At 36.8% G+C, this 12684-nt stretch overlaps 1 protein-coding gene across 2 annotated transcripts in view; it reads left to right on the top strand.

Annotated features, from left to right (window-relative positions):
• The window catches only part of FBN2 (fibrillin 2), a 245391-nt gene that overhangs the window by 103074 nt on the left and 129633 nt on the right, over nt 1–12684 (top strand). For both annotated transcript variants that reach the window (XM_039544388.1, XM_039544389.1), the window contains exons 11-15: nt 650–787; nt 7186–7305; nt 7928–8053; nt 9264–9386; nt 11239–11361. In XM_039544388.1, the coding sequence (XP_039400322.1) occupies nt 650–787; nt 7186–7305; nt 7928–8053; nt 9264–9386; nt 11239–11361 (630 nt within the window). The remainder of the gene's footprint in view (nt 1–649; nt 788–7185; nt 7306–7927; nt 8054–9263; nt 9387–11238; nt 11362–12684) is intronic.

Below are 12684 nucleotides of genomic sequence, written 5' to 3'. Positions count from 1 at the left end.
ACTGTAGACCTGTTTTATCAAGCAGCTTTGGATATCTTACTTGCATACTGTCCACCAATCCATCACAGTCGGTATTTCTAGCATTCCAAACCACGGAGCCACCAGTACTTTTGAAACGTACTGCTAGAGGAAATCTTTCCTTCTTTTTCTTCCAAACGTGGAATTGTCCCGTCCCCCCCAAAAAATTACTGCTTTGGCCGAAGGCCCAGGATGAACAATAATCCGTTACTATTACCTTCTGCAAGTGTTGCAGGATCAGGGACATAGTACAAAACAGTGCATGGAATATTAGGATAAATACACCATAAATAAAAAAGTCGTATTAATTAATTAATTACCTGGCTCCAAATCCAATGATTCCTCTCTCATCAGACATTCAATGTAAACAGTAAATCATAACCAAGGCCATTTGTTTAATTTTTTTTCTGATTTTAATTTATGTCTTTGCTATCTTACTGTCCTAGCAATAGATCTTGGAAATACTTCTTTTTAAACTTTAAAGAATACCTAAACTCACTGATTTGTTTACAAAAAAATTGTAAACTCACTGATTTGTTTAAAAAAATAGTTTAAAATAATTACAGATTATGTTATGCGTGCCTATTTCACATTCTGATTCAACTGTCTCATCTTCTGTAATCTGTTTCAGCAATCCTCAATCAGACAATAGATATATGTAAACACCACCCCAATCTCTGCTTAAATGGACGCTGCATACCAACAATTTCCAGTTACCGATGTGAGTGCAACATGGGATATAAGCAAGATGCAAATGGGGATTGCATAGGTAAGTGTAAAATTTTACAGTCCAATATTTAGTTTTTAAATCCTTATATATTTCATTTTTAAACCCATTTCTCTAAAAATATTTTAATTTTGAGTTAATTTTATTGTTTTCTCCACAGAATGTTGTTAGTATTATTGGTCCTTGTGAAAAAATAGTGTGGGAATTACAATTCTTTATACTAGGACAATGTGTAAGTCTTAAAGGAACAAGCTTTTCAACCAAAATTGCTACGTATCTCAGTAAAGAATAGATCTTTTTGTTTATTATATGTCACTGTGATTGTTGGGTCACTGTACATCTATCCTCACACTTTGTGGGCCAGATTTTGCTCTCATTTACTCTGAATTTACAGTGTGGTAACTCCATTGTTGTCGAGTTAGCAGAATTTGGTCTATATATGTGTTTTACCCACTCTTGAATATGAATGGCAAAGGATTTTTGTAAAATCCGAATTCATTAACAGAATTTATGTACAGACTTAAATACCAAATGCATTTACATTATAAATCAAAATACTTGAAATTACCTGTGAAGAACTGAATTCAGTATTGTGTTTTCCCTTCAACTGCTGATGGCTTGACACACTTTTAAAAGGCAGAAAGAATGCATCTCCCACTCTATTTTAGTGGTTTGTGATGTCATCAATTCTTGTAAGGCAACACAAAACATGGGCCATAAGAGAACTGCTAAGAAGAATTCTGTTTTCAGATATATTGTTTGAAAAAATATTTTTATGTTTTAATAATTATTTCTGTGCCACTCTGTAAGAGAGAAAACTAGAGACAGCTATGTGTGAAAAGATTCATGTCCCATTACGAGGAGACACTTCAGTTCATAATGGCAAAAAATCTTACTGCTCACATCTGCTTTCAGTAATTCCCAGAACATAGGACAAGAAAGGGGTCCTCTACAAAGGAGACATCTTTTGCTTCCACTCCTGCTTTGTGTATTCAGGATCCCTCTCAATGTGGCTGACTTCTATTTGCTTACTGTGCAAAATTATTTCAGTTACAGGCTAAAATAAGTCAAAAGTGGAGTGTGCATCAGCTCCTTGTGCCCTGGCTGGCAAGGTGGTTATAGAGCAATTTTGCTGGCATAATTGGGTTTTAAGGGAAAGTGTCCAGGGAAGATGCACAGAAGTTCCCAACTTGCACTCCTGGCTGAGAAGATTGGGAGGGTTCATACTGCTGCTAAGCCCCGGGCACCAACATGGGTTTGCATAGTTGGGATTTGGATGTTAGGAATTGGTCTCTACTAGCTAAAAATAGGCGTATATTTTTGTGCTCATGGTGTAGTTGAGATTCCTGAAGGTTTCTCATTTAGCATCTGATCCTGTACCATTGAAATTAGTAGGAGTTTTAACATTGACTTTAGTGAAAGCATGTTCAGACCCCTAGGGAGTAATGAAGAAATTTGCTGAGCACATCCTGAAAGCTGCTATGTGCCCTGAATTCATAGATTGTTAAGGCCAGAAGGAACCACTGTGATCAACTGTTCTTTGACAGCCTGTAGTACTTGAATTTCACCAATTGGTTCCTGCATCAAGTCCTTAACTTCTGAATTCCTACTTGGTCTGATTGGAGGGGGGAGGGGGGAGAGCATATGTAGGGGAGAATTTGGTCTGCACATATGTTCTGTTAATTATTTGGAATGTACAGTATATATTTTTACATTTTTATGACTATTTTGCCATTAACTGTTAAATGAAGAAAACAGAGTTTTGTACTGGCAAAAATCTGAAATGACAGCTACTCCAGGGATAGGAGTTACACAGCATTAAAGGTCTATCCAGATGGCAATTCACGTGAGGACAAACTGTGTGGAGTTTGTGATATATAGTTATGTTACTACAGCATGATCTTGATAAAAGCTTCATAGTTTGTGGGGAAAATGATCCCGAATGAAGAAACACACCAAAATAGCAAGAGAAAATATTTTTCACATAACTTTGTACAAGCCAAGACTCAGTGCACTGTCCAAGCAAAGTTTCACTCATCTTTGAAATTCCTTTCTTGCTGTAATGGTAAAAAGAGTTTTACTAAGACTAACTGTCAACACTTTGTACTGTATATCGGCAACTAGTGCGTTAGGAATAAATAATTATAACAACAGTTAGCAATAAAAAAGGCCTTGTCTAAGAAAGCCTGCACAGACACACGCAGAAACCTTCCTATTTACAGTAGCCATCTTTCCATCATATCTTAGAGATGTTGGGACTGTTGTTTTTTTTTCAAATGTGCTGAGATTTCACTCTGGCACATCAGGTATGAATACTGGAATAGTCACTACAAGGACCTCTATTTTTGTCTGGGCTTTGAAGGGAGTGAAGGAATTGTGGTATAGGTTGATAAAAAGGGGTGTTAGCATTTGATTATGAGCTGCTGTTTGCTAGTAGGAGTGAGCTGATTAAAGCACATATTGAGTTTTGTATAATAATTAGTAGGTGCTAAAAGCCTGTGGGTGGACACTTATTTGTTCTAAATCAAAAGAAAATAAACTAAATAAAATAAGTAAACTAAAACAGAGCTACTTTTGAGGTAAGTGGTGGAGTTATTCTTATCAGGCCTGCTGTTCCCACCACAACAGAGTTATGGCGGGTGCTGTTTGATATGTAGATAAAAGGAAATGCATGCGGTGCAGTTCTCTTGCTTTATTTAAACTTTTCCTCATCTCTTATCAGAAGAAATTGTCCCTGAAAGAGTGGAGGTGAAGTGGCCATCTGTGGTCTGGGATGCCCAGGTGGATCTAAATCCATTCCTGGATAGTGAGGTTATTGACCAAGCGTGTGGGGTGTGTTTGCACAGACAGCTGGAATCCTATCCATCTCTATGGCATAACATCACCAAACATGGTAAACTCTACTTGAGCTGTTAAGACCCGATTCTCCTTTCACAGCAAGTTTAGGCTGATGTAACTCCATTGACTTCACTGGAATTACTACTGATTGTCACCACTGTAAGAGGAAACTCAGGCCCTTAGTGAAGTTTATGTTATAAAAATTAAAATACAAGCTACTTAAACCACTCAGACACACACAGATGGATTCAAATATTACTTCAAGTAATATGAAACTGAAATAAAATTATCTAAGTTTCATCACAGACTGCTCAATGTGCAGCAGTGGTCTGAAAACTGAATAAATTTTGAGTTGCAGTAAGATGAAAATAGAGTCAGATGGTGACAAAAACAGAAGGTGCTATACCATCTGCAGGAGAATCCCATACAAAATCAGAAAATGAGGAAAGACTAGGTGTGTATCAGAAGGATTTCAATAGGGTCAAGTCCATCTAGGTGTTGCAAATCTCACAATGCTAATTGGAGGCTTAATTCTGCACTGATCTACATTTTGAGTAACCCTGTGGGTTCCAGAGGGATTGTACAGGGTGTATTGCAATGGGCATTAAAAAGTCAACACTTAGCAACAGTTACCAAGCAGAGTTATCTGAGATCTCCTGTTTGAAGTATAGCAAAACAATCAGTGTCTCAAATACTCTAGTTACTGTTGACTGGTGAATGGCAATTGCTGTATGTCAGCCCAGAGTTTGAACCTGGGACTTTAAGTGGGAACTTTACAGCATGAAATATCTGTGCATAATGAAATATATTAAATTAAATTAAAGTAAAAGACTTGTTCAAATCCAATTTGGATTCTCTTCTGGTTACTGAAAGAACAGGCCTCAGGCATTGGGAACAGCTACATTTCACTGTATGGGGTAAGGTTAATAATATAAAAATGAACGCTCTTTCCAGACTATTATTATCTGTTTGGCTCCTTACCCAGGGAAAACCCCAAAGGATATTTTAAGAAGTTCAAAAAAATTTTAAAGAATTTTTATGGGGTAAGGCAGAAAAAGAAAGTATGACTTTTTCCAAAATGGTCCTGCCTGAACAAAAGGGTAGGTTTATACACAACTTCCAGTCCTCCAATTATACTGTACAGCTTTCATCATGAATCATTGTTTACAAATAAAGAGATAAGATTCACAACAATCCTTAGTGGACTGATGCTGAGCAGTCTAATAGACCGTCAGTTCCTCTTTCTGAATTGATAGAAGTCTGTGTTGTAGTAACCCTTCCTTGTTATCACTGTGTTTGCAAAAACATATTGAATAAAAGGTAGAAATATTATAGAAGCGTCAGTAGCAATACCACAGTTACAATTGTGTTGAGATTTGTACTTACAGCTGGATTCAAATCCCTGTATTTCATACATTTTTGTCCTCGGATTTGGCACAATAAATCTTCAGAGAACAATCAAACTTTCCATAGAATATTTTAGTGAAATTTTGCATACTATTGCAGATTAAATATTTAAAAATTGAGAGATGTGGGCAATAGAAGGGAGTTAGCTGAGGCTGAAAAGGGAAAGTGATGAGGGGAGTACACATAGTGGAGGACTCTATAGTCTGGATGCTTATTTCCTTGCTTTTGACAGTTTGCTTTGGTGGGGATATCCATTCTAGTAACCTGAACTCAAGGCTAACAGCTTTTTTGTATTAGAATATATTTAGCCTGAGCCCCTTTTATCACTAGTATGCAACAATATAGGAGAAACCCAGATTCATATTTAAATACAAGGAGTCATCTGGCACACATGGATTGAAAGGGATTTGGTAAGTTTAAATCCGTTATTTCATAGGGGAGTATTGTTTTTCTTCTCTAGGGTTTATGAATTCATTGATAATGAGAGTAGTTGGCAATGCATATCAATTTGCTTTGACATTTAAGTAGCTGACAAATTTGCCTTGAACTTTCATTCTAGAAAAAAACCAATCTTTTTCTATACTAGAAACCTTAACAAAGTAGAGGAGTATAGTGTTTATATTTATAAATTGCTCCTCTGTACGAGGGCAGGATAAATATAGAATAGAAGTTGTTGATCAGTAGCTCAGTAGATCTACAGTTGAGGGGCTTTGTTTTGAAGAAATTATGAGCAATTCTTCTGGGCAGGCTGGCTGAGCACTGAGCCAAAACATCCAGAGGAAGGATTGGTCCACTGCACATGGGAATAAAACATTCTTTATGGCCGAGAATTGTAGAGCTGCCTCTGAATGGGGATCTCATGTAAATACATAAAATTCTATTTGAGGACAACAAATGGCTTGTCCAAACATATACAGACTGAAAAGCAGTTACAGTCACTGCTTTCTATATTCTTTCTAATTCCTTGATTTTTTTCTCTTTTCTTCATTTTGCTTCTTTCTTTTGGCTTTCTTGCAGCGATGCTATCAACTGCACATTCAAATGTGAGTGTTTTAAAGAGCTAAGTGCTTTTTTGCATGAGGAGAAGGGCTGTCTGAATCCTTCATTTCTTTTTCCCTTTGTTCTCTTCACTATTTACCAGAGGGCCCTAAATTCATCCAGCCAAGAACATTGCTATAAATCAGCTTGCTAAAAGCACTGTTCTGTGTAATCCAAAATCTGTCTGAAATGTAGTATGTACATGCAATTATTTATAACAATGTGAGCATTCACTATTGCATCCTGTGCAATGTGTGTTCTCACTTGTGCCTTAGCTAGTAGATAAGCTCAGCTGCTGTGATTTTCAGCATCAGAACAATCATAGAACAACACTTTTATGTTGTGAAACTCCAACAGCACATGTTCATTTAGAAAATGGATAAAAATAAATCACCTTATTTATTTACCTTTCCCATTCCAGCCAGTTACTTCCAACGTGTAATGAACTGAGATTTAACTTCAGGCGTTATTTACAAAGTCCAAGTTTGAGATCATTTGGAAGGCAAGCAAACTACATCCCAACTAAGGGCCAGATTGTATCTGAAAGTGTGGGTAAAGGATACAACTGGACTTCCTTCATCCTTATGCTGGGGGCCTCAAAAATCAGGATGCGGTGCCCAGACATTGCTATCTCAGCTGGAATTCCTCTAAGGAATCCTGCTGCTGCGTGGCCCTTCTGTACACTCCCACAGTACATGCCATGTCTTAAAACCATAATCTGACCTCAATTGTATATGTGTTTTAAGTACTTAGAGCTTGCTTGTTGCATTGTAGACACTGCTTATTATCAAAAGAAAGAAAATAAGTGGTTGTTCAGTTAAACAATTGAATATGTAGCTGAACAAAGGATTTTTCACTTCTATTAGGCTAGGAGTTTCAAATTCTTCATAGCTTTCTTTTTCTCTTCTCTCTCTTAGGATACATTTAAGAGATATAAAATACTATTTGTATTCCCTTCCTTTTTGAAAATGTGATTCCATAGTTACACTAAGAACAGGTGTGTGTGTTTGGGGAAGTAATAATTTTGCACCAAGAACAGGCTTCAAACTTCAGTGTTGACTGTTAATTACCTTATTTCGTCAATCATAAAATGCTGTTCTTGGAAGCAAATTTATGCTGTGAAGTCTCTAATGGTCTTATTTTTCTGCTGCCAACAGATGTTGATGAGTGCACATCAAACCCATGCACTAATGGAGATTGTGTTAATACACCTGGATCCTATTACTGCAAATGCAATGCAGGTTTCCAGAGAACACCTACCAAACAAGCTTGCATTGGTAAGAAAGTTTGTTTACCATCTGCATACTCTACAGATGTTATGCTATATCAGATTCTCTTGGAGTTCAGAAAATAATTATTAGTGTTCTCTTTTTCAGTTAACCATGACAATGACGCAAGTGCTTTTTAATTACAGTTGAAATGTTGGCCTACCCTTGAGTTAATTCTATAGATACAGTAGTGATTTAATTTTTGGCCTTTGCCATTCATTTGTTCCTTCTGGTGACCCAGTTCACTTGGCTAGCTGGTTTAAATTGGAGAATACACAGAAAAGTAAGGCTATACATATTTTAATAGACTAGTTATTGAATGTCACTACAAACTAACAACGTGCAATAGTCTTATATCAGTGTAGTAAATGTTTGACTGTGTAAAGCTATATTCATACTGGGAGTTCAGGAAAATGAGGTCTTTCCATTTACAAAATGTTTCTTTCTAGGTAATATTTACTGTCAGGCTCTTTTAAAAACAATAGCTAGTAATGTGTCACTTTTAGTTCATTGATGGAGAGTCATCTGATGGAAACCTTGTAAAGTGCTGTGAGGTACAATGTTTTCTTAATATTGTTTACTCATTGAAACTCTTAGGGTTTTTTTAATGATTTTTTTCTCTCTCACTTAGATATTGATGAATGTGTACAGAATGGCGTTCTTTGTAAAAATGGCCGGTGTGTGAACACTGATGGAAGTTTCCAGTGTATTTGCAATGCTGGGTTTGAGCTAACTACAGATGGAAAAAACTGCGTTGGTATGGAGAGCTTGTCTTTATACAAGGATGAAGTGCCCAGAGAGACTCTGGTTTAACATTTCTAGAAGTTACACTTCACAGAGTATTCTTGATCTTCAAAGATGGAATTTTGTGAAATAAGATGTGGTATGAGGTGAACTCAGAGCTTCACTGGGGTCAAGTTGAGAGTGTGAGGAGCTGCACCAAGTAAATGGTGTATGAAGCTGCACCATCCCAAATGGAGTTCAGGAAGGAATTGTCCTTCGCAGGGTGCAGTCTCTCTGTGTGACCCAGTGCATAAGTGGGTGGGGTTGGAGTAGAAGGGGAAGGGAGGGTCAAAACCATGATCCCACCTCCTCCACATCCCTACTTGCCCCCTTTAGGTTACTGTTCACCTCTGGAAGAATATCAAGAAAGCAGTCCCGGTGTTGTCCTGAGTAAAAATCCTGCAATTGTGATAGGTATTTGTGAGGGTAGTAAAAGGGGTATTACAAGTGCCTGCTTCCCCTTCCTCTTAACTTGCACCAGCATAAGGACTTGTAACAGTTTATCCTCATAATGGACCACTGGCCTATTCATGTTTCTGAACAGTAAGTTTCCTATTTTCAGATTTTAAACTCTGCCTGCGGAGGCTCAGCCTTGGTAGGAGTTTGTACAGCACCTAGCACATTTTAGTCATTGCTGCAATAACAGTAATAGTAATACATTTAATATAAAGGCATTTAGATGCTATAATATATTTATATAATTTCTTGTTAATGACTACAAAGAAGGTCAAACTTCTTGCTGGTTCCTTCATATTTAAATGCTTAGCATAAATTGTTTCCTTTTCTGATAAATCCTGATAGTCACACAGTTTAGTACAGAGTGGACCATACAATTCCCATTGACCGTGCGGGGCAGACTCTAATATGCAATCCACAGGTAACAGCATGTCTCTCTTTAATCCCATAGCCTGAGTTTTACTTCTTTGCCTTGTTAAAGAAGATGGGTATTTTTATTTCTGTTAAAAAGTGTCATGAGAAACTTGCAGCTGCAACAAGCTTTGAATTCTTTAAAGTAGTTGAACCTTGTTCTCCCTTCTCCTAAAGTAAGAGGAGTCAACATTTACTACCGTGCCTTCTCTGTTGAAATCTTCAGGGTAAATGACATTTTAACTCTGATGTTTCGCAGCTTCTGTTTCCTCAAGGCTAAAGGAGTATAAGTCATTTTCTGTGCTCTGTTTCTGCAGATCATGATGAGTGCACCACCACCAACATGTGTTTAAATGGGATGTGCATAAATGAGGATGGTAGCTTCAAATGTATCTGCAAACCAGGATTTGTCCTGGCTCCAAATGGGCGTTACTGTACTGGTACGTATGATTGTAAGATAACACATTAGGACAATCTTGATTGAAATCACCTTTTCCTATCTAGTGAATCATGTAAGAATGCAAATCTTTTGTCACATCGACTTAATAATTTTTCAATATTTTGCTTGTTGGTACAGTAGTCATCTAAAACTACCTAAAATACTCATTATAATTCTAGAAAGAAATTACAGAACCTTGTAATAATGGTGTGCAAGATACAGTGGTTGGATGGATGACAAATTGGCTTGCGAAAATTTGCGGGAAACACTGTAGCTGTAATTAATTCTGTAAAACACTTCAAAAAACAGTAACAAGAGTAGCAATATGGAAAAGCATCAAAGGGTTTACTTTTTATGAATATTCAAAAGTAAATTCCCACTTCAGTTGCTTGTTGCTCTAGAATTACATAATGTTTATTAAGACACCATCACATAGGGCTAACACAAAAGGAAAATTTTGAATGTTTAAAAAATGGAGCCTAATCTAACTCCATTTAAAGACAACTGTGGAAGTTGGATTGGGCCTTCAGTAGAAGGGTATTTCATGACCAAACTCATCTGTGAACATTTTTTCTTTCTGTACTAAAATTGGACCTCTTATGTGAATCTAGTTCCCTTTAAAATAAACATGTAGCTTTCCAGTTCACACTCAAAGGTTATTTTTAAGATGTTCATTTAGATTAAAATTAGTATGGCTTGACCATAAAAAGATGAATCCACACTTTTTTTTCAATTGCAGAGATATACACTATCTTCAGACAAAAGAAAAAGTGTAGCATTAAACCCTGTAATTTAAATCAAATTTTAGAGAAAATGGGAAGGGAAATCCTGACTTGTTCTTATATTTCTGAATTGCAAATTACCCGTAAACTTGCTGAGCATAAAGAAAACAGAGGAAAAGAAAGATAGGCTGCCTGAACTAATGAATGGTATTCATGAGCAGAAGTTAGCTGTCTTTGATTTAACTCAAGTGTGGTATGAGATTGGCATTGAGTAACAAAGTGTTAGTTCATAAGAGGGGAAGACTTCCTTTCCTTGCTTCTTAAATAGCACAAATAAATTGTAAGGCTTGAGAGAGCAACAAAACTACAGTCTTACCAGGTTTTGAATTTTAAAAATCAGTTATTTTTATTTAAAAAAAATGAAAAATCCCCATCACCATGAAACAACTCCTAAAAGATTGACTGCGGTATATAAATGGTTGCTACAGGACAATGCTCTAGTAATGAACTTTATTACAACATAAAGTTTTGTTCAACCACCTCATAGTGAATTCAGTACTTCGATGCTGCAATAACAGGTGTCTTAGGAAAAACGAAGTGAGTTAAAGCAATAGTAGTGACACTCCCTTTAGAGTTAAATAGAAAATCCAAATTGTTTCAATATACAATATTTCATGGTGAAAATTGCACTACTGGCCAAAGTAAACCTCTCTTTACAGAGTTTGATCCTGCACTTTGAAGTTAATAGGAGTTTTTTGTCACTGACTCCACAGGGAACAGCATCATGTCCTTAGTGAAGTTAAGTGAAACACTGGCTTTGCTAAAAGACAATTATGCCATAATTATCTGTATTCTAACTTCAATGTTAAAAACACAATATTACTGTGAAATAAATGGCAGAAAATAAAGTGAAAAATCTGCAATTGGCAAGCTAAATATAGAATGATACCTCTAGACTCAAAAATTTTTTGAAAATTTGTTTTAAAGTACATGCCTTTTGGCTGAGACCTTGCATGTCAAGTTTAACAGGAAAATGCAACAATCCATCAACTACTATAGTGCCATGAGCCAATGCTTTAATGACATTTACTCAAAAATGGCAATAAGTGAATTATGTTTCCCTCCGGGCAGATATTGATGAATGCCAGACGCCAGGAATTTGCATGAATGGTCATTGCATCAATACAGAAGGTTCTTTTCGGTGTGATTGTCCACCAGGCCTGGCTGTTGGGGTTGATGGCCGTGTTTGTGTAGGTAAGTGAGATTTCTTCAATGAAAAGCAATTAGGACTTCTTCTTATGATTTACCAAAGTATAACATTTAAAAAAAAATCAAAAGACATTCTTCTTGTTAATGTTGACATTTGTTGTTGATTTAAAATAATTATGAAGGATTCATTCTGCCATATGGTTGATAGTCTGTGATTACAGGATCAGACACTGGTGTGTCTTCATCTTCCCTGTCTCCTGTGTCTTTTTAAATACATTTCCATTCCTGATTCAGTATTTTCACTTGTACATCTCACCCTTTCCTCTAATGCCAATTACTCGCCCCAAATCATTGGAAAAATAAACCACTTTGGTCAGGGGAGGGGAAAGAAGTTGTATTCTTTTGAATATATCGTTTCTCTCATTTTCACCTCTTTCCCTCATCCTATAAAGATCAAGTAAAGCAAACAATACTCCAGCAGGAGAAATATAATAAGTTATCATAAAAATGCAACCTAAGTAAACATTATTTTATATGGACTTCTAAATATTTCAGAATCACCATGTTTGGTGGCATGAAATGATGCTGCACAATGTGCTGAAAATTAGAAAATAAAAAAGATTAAGGAAAAAACTGAGGTTCTCTGTTCTTAAACTAAGGATATCGAATCATGTAGCTCTCAACTTCATCCAATGAAAAATCTTATGATTACTAATAACCTTTGAAAGAAGTGAATTTCTCCTTTGAAATACATTATTTTTACTTTACTGGCCCAAATTAGGTGTGTGTGAAGTCTGAAAAATCATCATCATAGACATTAGAGATAGAAAGGATGTGGTAGGTCATGCATAATTGTTCCTGACCGTATAGTCTCCTATGATCACTCTAATTCAGATTTATCTCAGTAAACAATCCTTTTCCTTTGGAAACTCTTGAGTCTCAATGGTATGACTAGAAGCTATGAATAATGAGAGAAACCAAATCTCTAAATCTGCTGTGGAGAAGGAGCTAACAATTCCATTCAAGAATTTGTGCTGAGAATTAGTCCATACTGGAGATCATTGGCTCAGAGGAAGTCCACTTGCCCAATTTTGTTTATGCACACACATATGGCTTATAAACTAACAGCAGGGTCGGCTCCACGCACCAGCGTAGCAAGCTGGTACTTGGGGCAGCACATGGAAGGGGGCGGCACATCCAGCTCTTCTGCGGCAATTCGGTGGCGGGTTCCTCACTCCCTCTCGGTGGGAAGGACCGACTGCCGAATTGCCACCGAAGAAGCAGCGGTGGTAGAGTCATGGTGGAAGTGCCGCAGATCGCTATTGCGGCTTCTTTCCCCCCGCCCCTTTTTTTTTTTTGGCTGCTTGG

This window comes from Mauremys reevesii, linkage group 6, assembly GCF_016161935.1.
Source record: "Mauremys reevesii isolate NIE-2019 linkage group 6, ASM1616193v1, whole genome shotgun sequence".
NCBI lineage: Eukaryota > Metazoa > Chordata > Testudines > Geoemydidae > Mauremys > Mauremys reevesii.
The sequence above is the reverse complement of the archived record's forward strand: the minus strand, read 5'-3'. Positions and strand labels throughout refer to the sequence as shown.